The sequence below is a fragment of the Heterodontus francisci genome, chromosome 26 (genome assembly GCF_036365525.1).
Source record: "Heterodontus francisci isolate sHetFra1 chromosome 26, sHetFra1.hap1, whole genome shotgun sequence".
NCBI classification, from domain to species: domain Eukaryota; kingdom Metazoa; phylum Chordata; class Chondrichthyes; order Heterodontiformes; family Heterodontidae; genus Heterodontus; species Heterodontus francisci.
This window is the reverse complement of record NC_090396.1, coordinates 74,628,828-74,651,265: the sequence shown is the minus strand read 5'-3', so window position 1 is coordinate 74,651,265 and position 22,438 is coordinate 74,628,828. Positions and strand designations below refer to the sequence as shown.

Sequence of the window (22,438 nt, the reverse complement as noted above, 5' to 3'; positions counted from 1 at the left end):
TCGCGCATGTCCTGTGGTACTGCTCCCTCATCCCAGCACAGGCAAAGCAGTTCATGTAGTGCTGACAGTATAGCAGGCTTGGCATACTTGATAATTTCAAGGGTAATGCCGTCCTTCCCAGGGGCTTTTCCACTGGCTAGAGAATCAATGGCATCACTGAGTTCCGATTTTGTTGGCAGTTCGTCCAGCTCATCCATGACTGCCAGAGACAGTGCTGCATTGAGGGCGGTCTCAGTGACAACATTTACCCTGGAGTACAGTTCTAGGTCCATTTGCTTGCGTTGGTCAGTGATTGTGTCCCCTGATTTAGACTTGAGGGGAGTGATCTTCCTGATGGTTGGTCCAAAAGCTCTCTTAGTGCCATCATACATTCCTCTGATGTTTCCGGTGTCAGAGGCCAGCTGAATGCAACTGCATAGGTGCTGCCAGTAGTCATTTGCGCAGCATCTGACTGTTGTTTGTGCAGCGCTTCTGGCTACTTTAAGTGCTATGGATGTTAACTCGCTGGGAGCTTTCTTGTAGTTCAACAGTGCAATGCGCTTAGCGGCTATGACAGGTTCCAGCTCTTCGAAGTGAGATTGAAACCAGTCTGCATTCCGCTTCACACGTTTGCCATAGGTGGTCATTGCTGAGTCATAGATGGCACCTCTGATGTGGGCCCACTTGGTCTCTGCATCCCCAATAGGAGTGTTTTAAAGGGCTTTTTCAAGCGAATTTAGAAACTTATGTAACAGCTGTGGATAAGATATTCTGTTAGTGTTGATGCACGGGCGGCCCTTCTGCTTAGAGTGATGTAGCTTCTTTGGTTTGAGTCTAACCTTGCTGCACACCAGGGAGTGGTTGGCGTTGCAGTCCGCACTGTGGAAGCTGCGTGTGATTTGAACGCTGTTTAAAGAGGCTCGTCTTGTGACAATGAGATGCAGCTGTTGCCAACGACGTGATCTTAGGTGCCTCCATGAAACCTGGTAACAGGGTTTAGTATGAAATAACGAGTTGGTGATGCAGAGGTTGTGATAGGTACACAACGCCAGCAGTCTCTGTCCATTCTCATTTATCCTTCCAGCCCGAAAAACATCCATTAACCACTACTCTTTGTTTCCTGTCACTCAGCCAATTTTGTATCCATGTTGCTATCGTCCCTTTTATTTCATGAGCTACACGTTTGCTCGCATGTCTGTTGAGTGGCACTGTAACAAATGCCTTTTGAAAGTCCATGTACACCACATCAATAGCATTGCCCTCATCAACACTCTGTTACCTCCTCAACAAACTGCAGTAAGTTAGTTAAACATGATTTCTCCTCAAGAAATCCGTGCTGGCTGTCTTTAATTAACTCACATTTGTCCATCTATTAATTTTGTCCCGAATTATTTAGTGCTAGAAGTTTTCCCACCAGCAAAGTTAAACTGACTGGCCTGTAATTGCTGGGCTTATCGTTACACCCTTTTTTGAACAAGGGTGTAACGTTTGCAATTCTGCAGTCCACTGGCATCACCCCCCCCCCCCCCCCCCCCACCACCGAGTCTAAGAATGAAAAATTATGGCCAGTGCCTCTGCAATTTCCACCCTTACTTCCCTCAGTATCCTTGGATGCATCTCATCTAGTCCTGGTGTTTTATCCACTTTAAGTTCAGACATCCTATCTAATACTTCCTCTATCAATTTTAAACCCCTCTAGTGTCTGACTCCTTTTTCAACATTGCCTGGGTTGCATCTTCTTCCTTGGTAAAGACAGATGCAAAGCATTCATTGAATACCTCAGCTATGCCCTCTGCCTCCATGTGTAAAGCCCCTTTCTGGTCCCTCATCGGCCCCACACCTCCTTTTCCTACCTTTTTACTATTTATATGCCTATAGAAAATGGGATTTCCTTTAATGCTAGCTGCCAGTCTCTTTTCATGGGCTCTCTTTGCTTCTCTTACTTGCTTTTTCACGTTCCTTCGGTCATGACGTAACTGAATGATGCAGCAAGTTTAAGGAGTTGAATGGCCTACTCCTACATATAAAAGCAAAATACTGCAGATGTGGGAAATCTGAAATAAAAACAAGAAATGTTGGAAATGCACAGCAGGTCTGGCAGCATCTGTGGAGAGAGAAGCAGAGTTAACGTTTCAAGTCAGTGACCCATCATCAGAACTGGCAAATATTAGAAACGTAATAGGTTTTAAGCAAGTCAAGCGGGGGTGGGGCAAAAGATAACAAAAGAGGTGGTGTTGATAGGACAAGGTCACAGAGAATAACTGACCAGAAGCTCATGGAGCAAAGGCAAACGGTATGTTAATGGTGTGGTGAAAGACAAAGCATTAGTACAGAGAGGGTATTAATTGACAGAAAAATGAACAGCCCTGGCCCCAAGCACAAAACATGAAAAAAACAGTGGGTAGGCAGTTTAGCTTTAGTAGCAAACTAAAATAAACAAGTAAAAAAAAACCAAACATAAAAGTAAAAAAGGGCGCCCGTCATGCTCTGAAATTATTGAACTCAATGTTCAGTCCGGTAGGGCCCTCCCCTCCCCGTCAGCATTCCAAAAGGATCGTTGCCTCCACGACACCCTGGTCCACTCCTCCTTTACCACCTCGTCCCCTTCCCACAGCACCTTCCCCTGAAATCGCAGGAGGTAAAATACCTGCCTATTTACCTCCTCCCTGCTCATTATCCAAGGCTCCAAACACTCCTTTCAGATGAAGCAGCGATTTATTTGTACTTCTTTCAATTTAGTATACTGTATTGTCTGCTCACAATGTGGTCTCCTCTACACTGGGGAGACCAAACGCTGATTGGGTGACCGCTTTGCGGAACACCTCTGCTCAGTCTGAAAGCATGACCCTGAGCTTCTGGTTGCTGGCCATTTCAACACACCCCCCACCCCTCATGCTCACATCTCTGTCCTGGGATTGCTGTAGTGTTCCAGTGAACATCAACGCAAGCTCGAGGAACAGCATCTCATTTACCGATCAGGCACACTACAGCCTACTGGACTGAACATTGAGTTCAATAATTTCAGAGCATGATGGGCCCCCCTTTTTACTTTTATTTTTTAGTTAATTTTTCTTTCACTTGTTTATTTTATTTTGTTTCTACCGTGCCTACCCACTGTTTTTTTTTCATGTTTGTGCTTGGGGTCAGCCCTGTTCATTTTTCTGTCAATTAACACCCTCTCTGCACTAACGCTTTGTCTTTCACCACACCATTAACATACCGTTTGCATTTGCTCCATGACCTTCTGGTTAGTTATTCTGTGACCTTGTCCTATCAACAACCACCTCTTTTGTTATCTCTTGCCCCACCCCCGCTTTACTTGCTTAAAACCTATTATGTTTCTAATATATTACTGACTCAAAGGCAGCTGATTGATACACAGCAGAATCTCACAAACAGCAAATGAGATGAAAGAGCAGTTAATCTGCTTTCTTGGTGATGCCATTCAGCCCCTCAAACCTGTTCCACCACCAGCTGCCACATTTCCCATAAAAACTTATTCAGATATTTTGTTACTGCAACACAGCTGCATTACATGCTGAACATTTCTGGTCAGAGGAAGGAATGCTGACCAGTCTTGGAGAACTCACCTGTTCTTCTTCGAATAGTGCCACACAATCTTTAACACCTACCTGAGAAAGCAGACAGGCCTCAGTTTAACATATCCTAATTTCCATTATTTGTGGATAGCAAAATAAATCTTTAAAATGTCTCACACACATGACGCATTGTGATAAAATGCTCACTCTCTACTCCTGATTGAAGCCAGTTTGAATCAATTGGCATTTCCAAATTTAGTTCCAAGCTTGTTGCTCTGAACTGCTGTAAGATGTCAGATTCAATGGGTTTCATCAGGAGATTGATAGCCCTCTTAAATCAGAGTGCATTGGATAGGAAGTGGCACGTTTGATTGACAACACAAACGACATCAAGTAAATGCACAATTCATTCAAGCATAGGGAGCCAAATGAACCAAATCACATTCCCACCCCTTGTTAGCAATTCCTCATCCGTCAGCATAAAAATCAGTGTAAAATTGTTCCCAATTTCTTGAAATTTGAGAGCAGACACACAGGAGAAAAATTTGGCCATTCAGCCCCTCAAACCTGTTTCACCAACAGTTGCCACATTTCCCATAAAAGCTTATTCAGACATTTACTTATTAAGACACAGCTGCACTAAATGTTGAACATTTCTGGTTCGACTGAAGACACCTCCAATACCTAGTTCCCCAAAATTCCTTATATCCAGGCACAAAACAACACCGAGGCCATTGTTTCTGTTATCATAATTTGCTTATACATTTAGCTCAGTTGCTTTTAAATTCATCTCCTCTCCAACCTCGCTGCCATCAATATGACCCAGCTGTAACACCATCGCATTTCATCCAGGCCAACACATTTCACACCCTGTACAACACCCCCAACACTGTGCACAGACAGCAGTCCTGCAACTTAGATTAATGGCAGAATAATAATTGAAAAATGTTACATTATTTTCACAAAAAAATTCGGGAAGGTCACTCTTGTGCACACTAACTGTATGATATAGAGGAACATTTATTTTGTATCTAACCCTGTGCTGAACCTGCCCTGGGAGCGTTTGATGGAGACGGTGTAGAAGGAGTTTTACTCTGTATTATACCCCGTTTTTTAAAAATATAAGGTTGCCTTTATAACCCAGGCCCCTTTTATTTTGCTTGAGGGGGGCTTTTTCCCCCAAGTCTCCTTTATATGCATTTAAATGAATAACTTTATTAAAAACAGATAAATAACACAAAACTCAAATTAAAATGCCATTCTCAGCAGCAATGATGCACTCCAGCCCTGCGGTGCCCACCGGTTGCGGAAGGCCTCAAGCCAACTGGCGGACACCACATGCTCCTTCGCCAGGGACACCCGGCATGAACGTAACCACGGAAATGGGGCAGGCAATCAGGGCAGACAGAAAAAGGCCATTGCGTCTTCGAGCCGGAATTGAACGATGGACCGAAGAATGTCATTGCTTTGATTTGCCTCTACAGTCCTCCGCTCTACCAGCTGAGCTGTACCTGTCCTGGGAGTGTTTGATGGGACAGTGTAGAGGGAGCTTTACTCTGTATCTAATGCAGTTTTTGTTTCTTCTAGAGGGAGCTTTACTCTGTATCTAACCCCATGCGGTACCAGCTCTGGCAGTGTTTGATTCTGACACTGGCGCAAACTTGAAAATGTTCCATTGGATAGGTTTGATGTTCATTCCATTAAAAAAAAAATTAAGTGTAAATCTGCACGTGGGTGCACTTTTAAATTACCACAAAATGCACTGCATTAGTCAGAATAAACACATGCAAAGAGTGCTCCTCTGGGATTTGGTATTGCTGACACATTAGGAAACAGGAGATTTAAAGATATTCAGATTCCAGTCTCACCTGCTTAACGTAGCAATTAGATGGTAGCAATAAGAATAAAATGCTGGAAATACTGAGGAGGTCAGGCTGCATCTGTGAAGAGAGAAAGTTAATGTTTCAGGTTGATGACCTTTCATCAGAGCTCTGAAACATTAAGTTTGGATTTTGCTTTTGCATTAGGTGGCAGTGTTGTACTTGGAAACAATCTTAATTGGATATTTGTACTTCCAAAGATGAAATTGCACTTATTCTGTCACCACCTCTTCTCATTTTCAAAACACTCCACCAAAGCCTTTGTGTTGAACCATGCTATTTAACCACTTCCTCAGATGTTTCTAATAACTGCTGTGTCCACCATCCCTCATAAATCTCCCTGAGACATTTTCTTACATAAAAGACTCCACTACAATTTGTAAATGCACTGAGATCCTATTAAAAGGGTCAGTCAGTGGCAGATTGCGGATGTAACACAGACAGATGGTGAAGGGCAGGGGACAGAAATGGCAGAACATCCCACAATGGCTCAGTGTTGTGGCCTGGCGTCTCTCAGCTCCTGCAACCTCCAACGTAAGAGCAGCAAAGGAAGAGAAGTATTCATTTACCTGATCAATGGCCCCTGATGGAAAGAGACAGGAGAATTTTTGGCCACCACAACCTATTACAAATCCATGGGATTAGAAAACATTAACAGATGGACTTTTCTCTCATACAATTGGACTCGTAACGCCAGTTCCCATGAAGCTTTTATTTCATTTCATAACGTAAACAAACTTCACATAAAATGGAAAATTATATTTTTATTTTTTATTTTAGATACAGCACTGAAACAGGCCCTTCGGCCCACCGAGTCTGTGCCGACCAACAACCACCCATTTATACTAACCCTGCAGTAATCCCATATTCCCCATCACCTACCTACACTAGGGGCAATTTACAATGGCCAATTTACCTACCAACCTGCAAGTCTTTGGCTGTGGGAGGAAACCGGAGCACCCAGCGAAAACCCACGCGGTCACAGGGAGAACTTGCAAACTCCGCACAGGCAGTAGCCAGAATTGAACCCGGATCCCTGGAGCTGTGAGGCTGCAGTGCTAACCACTGCGCCACCCCTTAGTAGGAATATTAAAAAACCTTCCCTCTTCCCCTCCACCACTTTGAACTCTAATTCTCCCAGAAATTTTACTACTACTCCTGCAGAAAATCCCACGTCTATGATGTTGATCCTTCCTAATCTCCTTTGGCTTTCGATTTCAATATCTACTGATGTAGGTAACACAGCAGCCAAGTTATGCACAGCAAGACTTGGCAAATGAAGCAAATTATTTGATATGCATTTTTGATGGTGGTGTTTTAAGGGAGGAGGGTTGGCCTAAACAATGGCACTGGGAGAACTCTCTGCTCTGCAAATAGAGGCATGGGACCTTTCACGCCTCCCTGAACCAGTGGAAAAGACAGGATTTGGTTCAGCAACTCATCCAAAAGACGGCCTCTCTGACAGTGCAGCACACTCTCAGTACTGCACTGGAGTGTCCAGCTGGATTATGTGTTCATATCTCTGGAGTGGGACTTGAACCTTCTGAGCTAGAGATGAAGGTGCTACCACAAAGCCAAGCTGATGGATTCCAACAGAAAGTATGGAAAAGAAGTTGAAAGTTCTGGGGAGTCATTGTAGCAAAAACTTTGTAGAATTAACACTCATGTCAGACTCACATTAGACCACAAGGAATCCGGGAGTACTTAAAGGCGATATACTATCTACAGCCTGACAAGTAGGAACCTGAACAGATAACCTGTCTCTCTCTTTCACAGGCTGACTAACTCACTGACCATTTCCAGAACAATTTTTCTTCCATCTCAAGTAACTCAGAGATGGTCAGTCACCTGGGAAGTGTAAAAACCAGCACATACATGTATCCATGACAACACAATCGGACATATATACACACATGCACAGTGAAATCTTTCCATTGCAAACTCCCATTTCAACATTTATAATGGAAACTACCTATGTAAACTTGCCATGCTGCAATTGCACGCTGCCACCAATGGGAGCCCTGCACTGCCACCATTGGTAGGTGGATGTAACTACAGCGTGACAAGTTTACAGAGACAGTTACTATCATAAATTTGGAGTTACTAATGGAAGTACAAAAATAAGTAGATTTTATGACTTCTAAATTGGGAATGTATTGCACCACACATTTTCGTCCAGTTATTCCTTCCCTCTAATCCCACTTCCACTGAAGACAACAGATGATCGTGACTCCCCATGTGCAGCAAAGATTGGCAAGTAAAACATTAAACTTCCAAATCAGATTTATGGAATAGTAAGAAACACAGTAATTTTTGTAACACTCATGACTACACACACAACACAGTAAACTCAATATAAAATTTGTCCGTCATTGCAGAGTACAGCAAAGGGATTTGGAACTGTCTCTATAGGAATAAGAGCTAGGAATACACATCAGGTCCAGCACCATCTGTGAAGAGAAAAGAGCATGGAAACATATCAGGTGTGAATGCTTATTCTGAGCACTTCTGTTTACTCATTTTCTGCCAGGACGCCACTGCAAATTCATTAAGAATGTTAATACACGAAGAATGTCAAGTCACATCAAATCACAAGGGGAAAGAGAAGAATTCCAGTGTGGATCTTTCACAAGATCTTAAAAACTGGGAAAGCCAATGGGAGGAATGGCCATTTCTCTCAATGACCTTGCGCTCTTGGAGCTGACACACACGTCTGTTCCAAATGAGGCATGTAGACTATGGGAAAACCAGCATCCACTCCACGTCAATCCACCTGCTCCACTCCCAATCAGCATGACGCACTGCCAGGTCTGATTGTACTCTTGACTCCCTTCCAAAGCTCTCTGCAAGCACCCGGTGACAAAGCAGGTTGGTGTTTGATAACCAGGACAAGGGTTTGCAACGGGATTCTTCAAGGAGTTTTCTTTGCCTTGCTATCAGGATACACAGCGAAAATCAGTCAAGGACATGGTTGGTCAGAGAAATGGGAGTACAGTGCCTGCACAATAACCCAAAGAATGGCTAGTGAATTAAGGAGATGATGATGGGGTTAGGGAATGAAAAATATAAAGTGAATAGAAGAACAAATGAATTTGCCTTTATATAGCATATTAAAAAAGTTTCAAACATTCCAAAGTTTTTAAGTTACTTATGTAGGTAAAAGCAGTAGCCATTTTGTGCACAGCAAGAACCCACAAACAGCAATGAGATCAATGGTCAGTTCATCTGTTTTTGATGGTGTTCACTGAAGTAGAAATGTTGGACTGGGCCACTGGGAGCACTCCTTGCTCTTCTTCCAATAGTGATCCAATAGGATCTTTAACAGCCACCTGAAACAGGGCCACAGTTCAACATTCACTGAAGGATGGCAACTCCGACAGCGTAACATTCCTCTGCAGTGTCAGCCTAGATTATATGCTGAAGTCCATGGTATTGGACTTGAATCCATGACCTTCTGGTTCAGAGGTCAAAGTGCTACCACCTGAACCAAGTAGGCACTTATACCAATCAAGCTGATAATCGTAATGCTGCAGAAATGGAATGTTTCATCATTACAGCTAGAGCCTCTGAGTTTAGATTATCTTAGATCAATAAGTACTCTGTAACTCTGACCCAACAAAGTTCTTCAGGACTCAAATTTACTACAGCACTCTTACAACAATAGTGATACTCCTGACCCGGAGGGGAGTGTGCCACTGACTGAGCCAAGACAACTGCACATTGCCTAGTGGTGGTGAATTTTGGAAAGGTCTGAGGACCTGCTGCAACTGAAAGTTGGTTTCATACTGCCCTGAACTCATCATCCTTGGGCCTATACTGTGCAGAGAGGTAATCTTCATTCCAGAATTTTGGGCCAGGTTTACATCCAACGTCAATGCACAATATTTCAATCAATTCCATTACCCAATACCTCAGAGAACTCGATAAAGAGAGGGAATGCACACCAACACTGAATTTCAAAAAGGTGGTATTTCAAAGGACTTGCTTGTGGATGGGAGGGAACATTTGTTTAAAATGGTGTTGAGAGAAAGTTATGTGCAGGGCACTGATTTCATGATAAAATGGACACCATCACTGATTGTAATTGTGAAAACAATAAAAGAAATCCCAGGAAACCTCTTCAGAAGAAAAATAAAATCCCATTTATTCAGTCATTGCAAATCGGGGCCTGATTACGCACTGTTCTCAACGACCAATATGAATCCATTTCCAGTTTCTACAACGTGATAACACAGGTCCCAAACTACGCAAATTTAGTTCAGAGCCGAAGAAACACAACCAAGAAAACAGCAGCCATCTTTGATATACATATATATATTTTTCTTGTACAAAGTTACATTCTGAACCTCAAAGGTTCATTAATAATAGGTAATAAATACTGAAATGGCTACACTGGAATATGAGCTATTGAGCTCACCATAATGAAGCCTTGGGTTTCAACAGAGAGCAATTCAACGCCGGAGCATTCAGTTTTCAAATTACAGAGCAATTAAAATACACGATAAAGTGTCTAAAGAGATCAACTTACAAAAAAAAAATACAGACCATAAAATTTGTATTTTTTTTAAAAATAGGCTTGGAGACACAAATGTTTCTTTCTCAACAAAACTGTCAATATAATTAATGCACTTCTGTTCGAGTAAAGACAACATTTTAGTAGTGTGTATAAAATGGTTGAGGTGCAGCACAGGTTGTTAACTTTCCCTGTCAAGAGTGTCCAGAGTTTTCTCCAATAAATTGCAAGAAAGAAAACTGCGCAGAACTGAATTGACTGATACCCCCCCTAAACATCACAAGGCTCTAAAATAAGACCGACTGACTGACTGGCTCTCTCTCTCTACCAATCATTTGACACGAGTGCTACTCCGGGTTAATGTCCTTTGGTAACCGTGATAACACCCACACAGAAATAAATAGCTTTCTTTATAATCATTGCGAATACAAATTAGTTCTTTAGAATAGTGTTAGCATAATAACCCTCAAGAACTAACACCTGTTGTTTTACTAAGGCAGCCTATGTTCTTTGATGTGAAGTGACTATGCTCAGCAAGCGCCGTCTTTTAACAGTAGGAAGACCCTGTAAAAAGGACAAGGACAGAAGAGCAGCTCAGAGATACTTACCTCCTGCTCTGAACTCCACCGTGCAAACTGAGGAACCATGGTGAAGAACTGCTCAAACACTCCGCGGTGAAGAAATTAAAACAAAAATAAACCAAAATAAAACAACATGCAAGGTTTTCATGTAACTCAGTCATTCTGTCATGAAGATGTGTCATTCAGTCATCGCTGAACATGACTTGCCACACGATTAAATGACTTCTCTCTGCTTTGGCCAGTAAAGGCTGAATCTGTAGCGTCTCCCTGAGCTCCTCTGTCTCTTCACTCTCATCACCTAAAGGAAACAACACATTTTAAACAATCTTTGCCATAATGCATCAAGTTAATGAGATGTCATAGCATCAAACTGCACAGGAGGCGGCCATTTGGAAAGAGCTCAAAGAGCTATCCTATTAGTTCTACCTCCCTCCCCACCCTGCTCTTTCCACAAAACCCTGCAAATTTTTCCTCAAGTGCATGTCAGATGAATTCTTCAAGCGAGAACCAGGTCACATACAATATGTTGAGATGGGAAGTGAAGAAGAAAATAAGACTGACAGAGAGAAAAGAATGGCATTTAACATAAAAGGAAACCCAAAATCTTCTGCCGGCATGCAAATAGTAAGTGGGTAGTAAGAGGCAGGGTGGATCCTTTAAGGGACAAAGAGGGTGATATATGGTTACAGGTGCAGGGCAATGCTAGAATTCTTAATGAGTACATTGTATCGGAGATTACCAAGGAAGAAAAAGCTGACAAAATATTGTTAGAAGCAGAGATGATAGAGGTAATGGGTGGGATGAAAATTTGTAGGCAAGATGTATTGGAAAGGCTGGCTATACTCAAGAGTGGGTAAATTGCCTGGTCCGGATAGCTAGCAACCCAGATTGCTAAAGGAAGTGGGGGTGGAGATAGCAGAAGTGCTTGCCATAATCTCCGAGGCAACTCACATTCTGTATTGAAGGAAACTGATTTCTTTTGCACTTTTTTTGAACTGTTTTGTAATTTTTATATATATATTATATATATATATTTTATGAATAAAGTATATTTTGGGAAAAAAATCTCCCAACCTTCCCTAGATATGGCAGAGCTGCCAAAGGATTCATGTGGCAAATATGACACCCTTATTTAAGAAAGGGTCTAAGGATATTCCTAGTAACTAGAGGCCAGTTAGTTTATCAGTGGTGGGTAAGGTTTTAGAAACAATAATCAGGGGAAAAGAATTCATCAGGCACTTGGAGAGTTTGAGTTAATTAAGGATAGACAGCATGGATTTGTAAAAGGCAGATCATGTTTGACTAAACTAATTGAATTTTTTGACAAAGTAACAAAGAAGATTGATGAAGGGAATGCAATGCTTGTTGTCTATATGGATTTTAAGAAAGTGTTTAACAAACTGCCACATAAAAGGCCGGTTAACAAAATTGAGGCTCATGGAATAGGAGGGTCAGTGTCAGCTTGGATAAAGTTTTTCCAGACTGGAGGTGTTCAGTGGTGTTCCCTGAGTGTCAGTGCTAGGATCACTGCTTTTTGATATTTAGAAATGCCTTGGATATTGGAATACAGTAGAATTTCAAAAATTTGATGATGCCAAACCTGCAGGTGTGACAAATAGTGAAGAGGATACAAACTGACTGCAACAGGACATAGATAGGCCTTGCAGAATGGACAGACAAGTGGCAGATGGAACTTAATACAGAGAAGGGTGAGGTGATGCATTTTGGCAGGAGGGATAGCTAGAGGCAATAGAGACTTAATGGCACAGTTCTAAAGAGTCTGCAGGAACAGAGGGAGCTGGGGTGGGGGTGGGGGGGGTTCATGTGTATAGATCTTTGAAGGTGGCAGGATATATTGAGTGTGGAATGTGGAATCTTAAGCTTCATAAACAGAGGTATTGAGTGCAAAAGCAGGAAGTTATGCTGAACCTTTATAAAGCTCTAGTTGTGGCCACAACTAGAGTATTGCGTCCAGCTCTGGTCACCACACTTCAGGAAGGATGTGAGGGTCATTGAGGGGCTGCAGAGGAGATTTACCAGAATGGTTCCAGGGATGAGAGATTTTAGCTGTAAGGTTAGGTTGGAGAAGCTGGGTTTGTTTTCTTTGGAGCAAAGAAGACTGAGAAGAAATTTGATGGAGCTGTACAAGATTATGACAGGTTTCGATAGGTAGACAAAGAAAAGCTGTTCCCCTTAGCTAATCGTACAAGGACTCTGGGACACAGGTTTAAGGTTTTGGCTAAGAGATGCAGGGGAGATGATGACTGGAACTCGCTGCCAACGAAGGTGGTGGAGGCAGATATGATCAGTGATTTCAAAAGGAAATTGGATGGGCGCAAGAGGGAAATAAATGTGCAGGGCAACAAGGACAGAGTGGGGGAATGGGACTGACTAGATTGCTTTGCAGAGAGCCGGCATGGACTTGACGGGCCGAATGGCCACCTTCTGTGCCATAATGACTGCAAGTACTAAGCAAATTCTCTTTAGAAAGTTACTATTGAATCAGTTTCCACCATCCTTTCAGACAGTGCATTCCAGATCAGAACCACTCGCTGCATATGTCTCACTTTTTTTTAAACCCAGAGATTTCTTCTGGAAACCACCCACAGTGCAGTCACTCACAAGCTGATGAACGCCACAGGGCAAGGCCAATAGCCCACTGGCTGGTGTGTGGTGAGGCAAAGGTGAACCGAGAAAGAAGAACACTATAACACCGTTCAGATTACCTGACTGGTTACCATACTCTAGAGGGGAGTTTTAGTGCTGCCTCTCAAAAAACCTTTGATGCAGGACAGAGTGGGAGAGTCACGAAGCTCAGTATAGATGAGGGGGAACTGATCAGCCTAGCTACCTCACCTTTCCATAGATACCTACTGTCATCCATCACAGTATCTTCTTGGACACCAAGGGAATCAAGGGGTATGGGGCAAGTGGAGGTGAGGTAGAAGATCATGTTATTGACTGGAGAGCAGCTTGAGGGGGCCGAATATCCTACTTCTGCTCCTATTTTTTATACTACTTTCTTATGCTCAATCACTTCGCCTCTTGAACAATTCCTGTTTTGCCTCCACTCCCCTTCCCAAAAGGCCATTCCAGGTATTAAAGTAGAGAGAGAGAGAGAGATAGAGAGAGAGAGAGAGAGAGAGAGAGAGATGCTTTCCCAACATCAGTCCGAAATCTAACTCTCCTGCATTTGTAATTTAAAAATGCTCCAGATTTAACATTTCCAGTTTATTAACTATTTTATATTCTTGTGCAGTTCCCTCTCATTCCTCAGCATTTTCTCCTTTTGAGGCTGAAATTTTTTCTAACCATTCCTCAACTCAGTCCCATGATGGTAGAGCTCAGCCTCATGGCACTTCTATACTCGACATAGCACTTGGGTGTTTATCCATTGCCTTGGTGACCAGGTACCAGTTGCTCAGAGCAATGTACAGCCTCAGTAGGTTGGCCTCAGACTGATTTTAGCCCTCCAGTCTGCCTGCCAAGCTGTTTACCAAAATTCTTTCATTGGTAGCCTGTTCTTTCTCATGTGTAGCATTGAAGTTCGTGCCCGTGACAGTTTGTGCAGCAAGCTTCTGACTCAAATCCACCAGCCTGGCATTCATCTGAAGTGGGTTCCAGATACCCATCAGTAAATGCAATGTGATGGAGGCCTGGATTCATGACCCAGCCATTCCCCCTTCTCCAGCCTAGGAAAGGGCACAGAATGGGGAACTGAAGATAACTCACCCCGTTCCAGTAAAGTATGGGAGATGAATGAATGGAAAAAAATACAAGAAAAATCTAAAACATAGTACATTTCCCTTAATTATGTTCACATTAAGGTGATGCAAAAAACGTGCATTATCCTCACCCATCCTGAAGTCGATGTAGCCCTCACCACCGCTCATAACCAGCACCGATCTCACTGACTGCTGGCTGGATCCATCAGATGTAGAAGCTCCTAATTTTTCAAATGAGTGCTCAACATCACCAAACGGTATACCTATAGCATGAACAAACATTAAACAAGGTTTAAAGTGTTTTAACACCAGCAAATATCACTTTTGCTTTCCAGTGAAGCATCCATCCCGCAGTTTCCTCTTCTGCATTAATAACGGTCAGGTGAAAGGCAGGGGAACCTGTACTGTGGCTGAGTCTTGGCTAACTGATCAGAGACAAGCCTCGTCAGAAAGGCCGTCCTCGAGAACTGGAGTAATCCGCTTCCACAAGGTACCCGCAACATTAGCCCATGGGTAGTGGCAGAGCTCCAACTTATACTGAACCTGGGACCAGAACACAGACCCTCCAAGCAGGGAATCCTGTCCATCACTAACAACAATGGACTGACGCCACTAAAACATTCTTCTAAAGTAAATCACACAATGTGGCCACGTTTCCAAGCATCACTAACAGATCCAACAGGGACCTGTTCACTCCTCCACAACAGCACACAATAAAAGTATCCTCCATCCCATTTCTGTGACATAAGTGGAGTCAAAATCCATTATTTAACATTTTGACCTGTTGGGGGCGGGGGGGGGGGGGGGGGGGGGGGTAGAAAAAAAAGTCAAGTAAGCAGTTACTGGCTATACTTTATGGGAGTGGGGAAAGGATGAATTATTGCATGTAGTTAAAGGGGAATACATTCATTAAAAAGGTCCGTAAAGCTTGATTCAATAACTTAGTTTGGTTCAGTTGCTCGTACACTTGTCATCCTCCATTCCAGACCACAAGTACACAACTTGGACTGAAAGTTCAGCGTACTAGGGTGAGAGTTCTGCATTGTCAGAGGTTCTGTCCTTCAAATAAGACATTAAACCAAAGCCCCATCTGTCTGCTCCGGTAGCTTAGGTGAATACTGAAAATCCCATGGCATTATTCGAACAGGAAGGAGCTCTCCCAGTGTGTCTTCGCCAACATTCCTCCCTCAACCAACTCCACAAAAAAATCATTAGTGAGCTTGTAGGATGTTGCTGTGGACAGTGACGCTTGTTTACAAAATAGTGACTGCTATTCAAAGCAATTCATTATATATAGATTTTAAATTTATTCATGGAATGTGAGCGATACTGGTATGGCCAGCATTTATTGCCCATCCCTAATTGCCTTTGAGAAGGTGCTGGTGAGCTTGGTAGGTCATTTCAGAGGACATTTAAGAGTCACATTGCTATGGGTCTGGAGTTACATATAGGCCAGACCAGGTAAGGACAGATTTCCTTCCCTAAAAGACTATTTTAAAAATTCATGGGATGTGGGCGTTGCTGGGTAGGCCAGCATTTATTGCCCATCCCTAATTGCCCTCGTGGTGGTGGTGGTGGTGAGCTGCCTTCTTGAACGTCTACAGTCCAGGGGAGGTAGTTATGCCCACAGTGCTGCTAGGAAATGAGTTCCAGGATTGTGATCCAGTGACAGTGAAGGAACGGCGATATAGTTCCAAGTCAGGATGGTGTGTGACTTGGAGGGGAACTTGCAGGTGGTGGTGTTCCCATGCATTTGCTGCCCTTGTCCTTCTAGTTGGTGGAGGTCGTGGGTTTGGAAGGTGCTGTCTAAGGAGCCTTGGTGCATTGCTGCAGTGCATCTTGCAGATGGCACATACTGCTGCCACTGTGACATGTTGGTGGAGTGAGTGAATGTTTGTGGATGGGGTGCAAATCAAGTGGGCTGCTTTGTCCTGGATGGTGTCGAGCTTCTTGAGTGTTGTTGGAGCTGCACCAATCCAGGCAAGTGCAGAGTATTCCATCACACTCCTGACTTGTGCCTTGTAGATGTGGACAAGCTTTGGGGAGTCAGGAGGTGAATTACTCGCTGCAGAATTCCTAGCCTCTGACCTGCTCTTGTAACCACAGTATTTATATGGCTACTCCAGATCAGTTTCTGGTCAATGGTAATCCCTAGGATGTTGATAGTGGGGTATTCAGCGATGCTAGTGCCATTGAATGTCATGGGGAGATGGTTAGATTCTCTCTTGTTGGAGATGGTCATTGCCTGGCACTTGTGTGGCGCGAATGTTACTTGCCACTTATCAGCCCAAGCCTGGATATTGTCCAGGTCTTGCTGCATTTCGACACAGACTGCTTCAGTATCTGAGGAGTCACTAATGGTGCTGAACATTGTGCAATCATCAGCGAACATCCCCACTTCTGACCTTATGATTGAAGGAAGGTCACTGATGAAGCAGCTGAAGATGGTTGGGCCTACGACACTACCCTGAGGAACTCCTGCAGTGATGTCCTGGAGCTGAAAAGATTGACCTGTAACAACCAATTTTCCTTTGTGCTAGGTCTGACCCCAACCAGCAGAGAGTTTTCTCCCTGATTCCCATCGACTTCAGTTTTGCTAGGGCTCCTTGATGCATACTCGGTCAAATGCTGCCTTGATGTTAAGGGCAGTCACTCTCACCTCACCTCGAGTTCAGCTCTTTTGTCCATGTTTGAACCAAGGCTGTAATGAGGTCAGGAGCTGAGTGGCCCTGGCAGAACCCAAACTGAGCGTCATCCAGCAGGTCATTGCTAAGCAAGTGCCGCTTGATAGCACTGTCGATGTCACCTTCCATTATTTTACTGATGATTGAGAGTAGACTGATGGGGCGGTAACTGGCCGGGTCGGACTTGTTCTGCTTTGTGTGTACAGGATATACCTGGGCAATTTTCCACATTGCCAGGTAGATGCCAGTGTTGTAGCTGTACTGGAACAGCTTGGCGAGGGGAGCGGCAAATTCCGGAGCACAGGTCTTCAGTACTATTGCCAGAATATTGTCAGAGCCCATTGCCTTTGCAGCATCCAGTGCCTTCAGTCGATTCTTGATATCACGCAGAGTGAATCGAACTGGCTGAAGTCTGGCATCTGTGATGCTGGGGACCTCAGGAGGAGGCCGAGATGCATCATCAACTCGGCACTTCTGGCTGAAGATTGTTGCAAATGCTTCAGCCTTATCTTTCGCACTGATGTGCTGGGCTCCCCCATCATTGAGGATGGGGATATTTGTGGAGCCACCTCCTCCAATTAGTTGTTTAATTGTCCACCACCATTCACGGCTGGATGTGGCAGGACTGCAGAGCTTAGATCTGATCCATTGGTTATGGGATCACTTAGCTCTATCGCATGCTGCTTACGCAGTTTGGCATGCAAATAGTCCTGGGTTGTAGCTTCACCAGGTTGACTTCATTTTGAATTAGTGAACCAGATGGGTTTTTACATCAATCTGGTACTTTCATGGTCACTATGACTGATTCTCACTTTTTTTCCAGATTCAAAGAACAAAGAACAGTACAGCACAGGAACAGGCCATTCGGCCCTCTAAGCCTGCGCCGATCTTGATGCCTACCGAAACTAACACCTTCTGCACTTCTGGGGCCCATATCCCTCTATTCCCTTCCTATCCATATATTTGTCAAGATGTCTCTTAAACGTCGCTATCGTATCTGCTTCCACCACCTCCCCTGGCAGCAAGTTCCAGGCACTCACCACCCTCTGTGTAAAAAACTTGCCTTGCACATCCCCTCTAAACTTTGCCCCTCGCACCTTAAACCTATGTCCCCTAGTAACTGACTCTTCCACCCCGGGAAAAAGCTTCTGACTATCCACTCTGTCCATGCCGCTCATAACTTTGTAAACCTCTATCATGTCGCCCCTCCACCTCCGTCGTTGCAGTGAAAACAATCCGAGTTTTTCCAACCTCTCCTCATAGCTAATGTCCTCCAGACCAGGCAACATCCTGGTAAACCTCCTCTGTACCCTCTCCAAAGCCTCCACATCATTCTGGTAGTGTGACGACCAGAATTGCACGCAATATTCTAAGTGTGGCCTAACTAAGGTTCTGTACAGCTGCAACATGACTTGCCAATTTTTATACTCTATGCCCCGACCGATGAAGGCAAGCATGCCGTATGCCTTCTTGACTACCTTATCCACCTGCGTTGCCACTTTCAGTGACCTGTGGGACCTGTACGCCCAGATCTCTCTGCCTGTCAATACTCCTAAGGGTTCTGCCATTTACTGTATACCTCTCACCTGCATTAGACCTTCCAAAATGCATTACCTCACATTTGTCCGGATTAAACTCCATCTGCCATTTCTCCGCCCAAGTCTCCAACCAATCTATATCCTGCTGTATCCTCTGACAATCCTCATCATTATCCGCAACTCCACCAACCTTTGTGTCGTCCGCAAACTTACTAATCAGACCAGCTACATTTTCCTCCAAATCATTTATATATACTACAAACAGCAAAGGTTCCAGCACTGATCCCTGCAGAACACCACTAGTCACATCCCTCCATTCAGAGAAACACCCATCCACTGTTACCCTCTGTCTTCTGTGACCGAGCCAGTTCTGTATCCATCTTGCCAACTCACCTCTAATCCCGTGTGACTTCACCTTTTGCACCAGTCTGCCATGCGGGACCTTGTCAAAGGCTTTACTAAAGTCCATAGAAGACAACATCCACCGCCCTTCCCTCATCAATCATCTTCGTCACTTCCTCAAAAAACTCAATCAAATTAGTAAGACACGACCTCCTCTTCACAAAACCATGCTGTCTCTGGCTAATCAGTTTGTTTGTTTCAAAATGGGAGTAAATTCTGTCCCGAAGAATCCTCTCTAATAGTTTCCCTACCACTGACGTAAGGCTCACCGGCCTATAATTTCCTGGATTATCCTTGCCACCCTTCTTAAACAAAGGAACAACATTGGCTATTCTCCAGTCCTCTGGGACCTCACCTGTAGCCAATGAGAATGCAAAGATTTCTGTCAAGGCCCCAGCAATTTCTTCCCTTGCCTCCCTCAGTATTCTAGGGTAGATCCCATCAGGCCCTGGGGACTTATCTACCTTAATGCTTTGCAAGACACCCAACACCTCCTCCTCTTTGATAATGAGATGACTGAGACAATCCGCACTCCCTTCCCTAGGCTCATCATCCACCAAGTCCTTCTCCTTGGTGAATACTGATGCAAAGTACTCATTTAGCACCTCGGCCATTTCCTCTGGCTCCACGCATAGATTCCCATCTCTATCCTTGAGTGAGCCAACCCTTTCCCTGGCTACCCTCTTGCTCTTTATATATGTATAAAAAGCCTTGGGATTTTCCTTAATCCTGTTTGCCAATGACTTTTCATGACCCCTTTTAGCCCTCCTAACTCCTTGCTTAAGTTCCTTCCTACTGTCTTTATATTCCTCAAGGACTTCGTCTGTTCCTAGCCTTCCAGCCCTTACAAATGCTTCCTTTTTCTTTTTGACTAGGCTCACAATATCCTGTGTTATCCAAGCTTCCCAAAACTTGCCAAACTTGTCTTTCTTCCTCACAGGAACATGCTGGTCCTGGATTCTAATCAGCTGACATTTGAAAGACTCCCACATGTCAGATGTTGATTTACCCTCAAACAGCCGCCCCCAATCTAAATTCTTCAGTTCCTGCCTAATATTATCATTAGCCTTTCCCCAATTTCGCACCTTCACCCGAGGACTATTCTTATCCTTATCCACAAGTACCTTAAAACTTATGGAATTATGGTCACTGCTCCCGAAATGCTCCCCCACTGAAACTTCATTGATGAACTGAACGTAAAATCCCCCAGTTGCCATGCTAGGATTTGAACTCATGGGCTCTGAATCATTCGCTCAGGCCTCAGGATTATATAACCAGTAACATAACCACTGAGCTAACGTACCCCTAGAATGCAAAGCACTTTGTAACATTTTGCAGGTTCTAGAAAGAAGTCTTTTCCTTAATCTTTTGTTAACCAACATGACTTCATAAACAGCAATTAGATTCACCCATTGCTATGTCCCTGAGTATAATTCACAGTTCAGACTCAATAAAAAAAACCTGCTTTAGAACTGTGTTTCCAGTGTGGATAAAGGCTGCCCTTAAATTGCTCACCTGGAACTGCTACAAAGAACTTCACAGCATCTCGGTGTCCATGGAAACACAGCTGAGCATGTGCCATAGAGCAGTAAGGTATAAATGTGCCAGGGGTGATTTTGTCACTGTTCTCATCGCCATAGACACGAATGACATTTCCGGGACGGTTTCCAGATCCCCCTGACACCTTATTGGCTGGAGAAAGAGAGAGAGAAAGTGGTAAGTGACAGACAGCAATGGGGCCGGTAGAAAACTGAAGATTTCTGCAGAAAATTACATATATATATTTTTTAAAACAGCCACAAGTATGACAGTGTTGGCTGAAGCTGAAGCAAGATGAAAAGGTGTTAAAGTAAAAACAGGTACTTTAGGAAGAATGCCATTTCAGGAAAGGTCTGTAAAAAAAAAAAATCAACAGAGCATGCTCGGTTTCGTCTATGGCAGGAGGACACGGGTAATGGAGTATGCTTAATGCCAAGCTGTCACTTCTCCCCTGTCAATGAGAACTCTGATGATACTGGGGCTGTGAAATTAAGAAAACTACATTTAGTGGAGTATTTGCAGCAAATGTGATTAAATTCTATGGGTCTGAATCCAATCTGTGGTATCGTAAACTTCACAAAAATTGCTTTGAGAAGTTTTTTTTAAATAAACTGGCCTCTAATCTTCAGTTTTGCAGTTAATTTTAATAAAATTAACATTGGTAATCCTTTTAGTCAAGCAGAACGAGGTTTCACTCGTGGGTCTGTGCACAGTAGTCGCCACTGTACTGATCAGGGGAGTCAGACGACAGGTGAACTTCAATGTTGTCTCAGGGAAAGTATAGGCATCAATTATATTAGGCCTTGAGCCACTTTCTGTCCCAGCTATTGTACTAGCCCTTATGTTACATATTTCCCCAAAGTATGAACACAAACAGTGGGCAGAACAGAAATCCATTCACAGTAAGCACCCATTTAGCCAGTTTGAACAGACCAAGTCTCTCCCAGCTTCAACCTATTAATTGGTTAACTGGTTTAGAAGCTTGCAATGTCCCATAGTATTAACCCCACCACCCTGACCTGCTGGATTCCACATTTGAAACAAATGCTGTTTGGAGTGTTGAGCAGAAGACGCAGTGTTCTGCCAGGATCCTAATCTAATCACTGGGTACAGACTGTTCTGTATTTTCAAGGCCAGGTGTACCTTTGCTGAGAAAGGAAAATCTTTTTGCCCAAGTGTATGCAGATTAGCATACAAGAACAAAAACAAACCCACTTCCATTCTTCCAACAGGAAGTGTTAACCCACAGCTCAGAGAAACAGTTCCTGCTGCACTAGAATATCTATTGCACATCTTGGACTTGGTACTTTTTGCCCCCCTCAGACTGCTATGTTGTGGACTCGTCCTTTCTCTTTCCCCCATCTCCCATGCAGTGAAATTAAACTGCACACTATTCACTTCAGAAACTTTCAAATTGCACAATTCATTGGTCTAGGCTGGATTCAGAACTAGTCCCTGGGAAGTGAAAGATGCAGAATGCTGACTCACTATGCTATCCGAGTTATACTTACTCATCAAAAGCTGTGTAACAACAGGAATTTGGCTTTCAAATATTAACTGGGCAAGATGAACATTTGAGTTGGAGTTTCAACGTGGACACAATAGCACTTCAAATGAACACATACGGGAGAGTGGTTACTATTCATCTGGTGGGAAACTGCTGCATGCAAGGTAGCAGAAAATGGGCAATATTTCATTTACGTGATTCAAGATTCCGAATCCAGACACATTAAAAAAAATGCAATCTGAATGCAGAAATATAAGGCCCGATTTTAACCCATTCAAAACCTATCCACTTGCAGAAAGTTAAAATCGGGCCCCTAGTCCCTGCATCAGCCTAAGAATAATCAGACTTCAAGAACCCAAATACAATTTTACTAATTCCGTAAAGCAGGTTATATGGGTTCCACTGGATAAAATGCTAATTTGATCCTTGTTCCTAACAAGGGAAATAAACAAGCCCAATACCTTCACAACTTCTAACGTGATGGGTTAAACTTTTTTAAAAGGCTGAACATTAGACACATTCTCCATACCTATGGCCACCCTGGGTGTTTT

At 43.5% G+C, this 22,438-nt stretch overlaps 1 protein-coding gene across 5 annotated transcripts in view; it reads right to left on the bottom strand.

Moving 5' to 3' along the window:
* Nucleotides 1-9,517: 9,517 nt before the first annotated feature.
* LOC137384473 (C-Jun-amino-terminal kinase-interacting protein 4-like) overlaps nucleotides 9,518-22,438 on the bottom strand; it is a 321,098-nt gene continuing 308,177 nt past the window's right edge. For all 5 annotated transcript variants that reach the window (XM_068058602.1, XM_068058604.1, XM_068058603.1 and 2 more), the window contains 3 exons: nucleotides 20,357-20,533; nucleotides 14,349-14,480; nucleotides 9,518-10,790 (listed from right to left, as the gene is read on the bottom strand). In XM_068058602.1, the coding sequence (XP_067914703.1) occupies nucleotides 10,675-10,790; nucleotides 14,349-14,480; nucleotides 20,357-20,533 (425 nt within the window). In that variant the 3' untranslated portion in view covers nucleotides 9,518-10,674. The remainder of the gene's footprint in view (nucleotides 10,791-14,348; nucleotides 14,481-20,356; nucleotides 20,534-22,438) is intronic.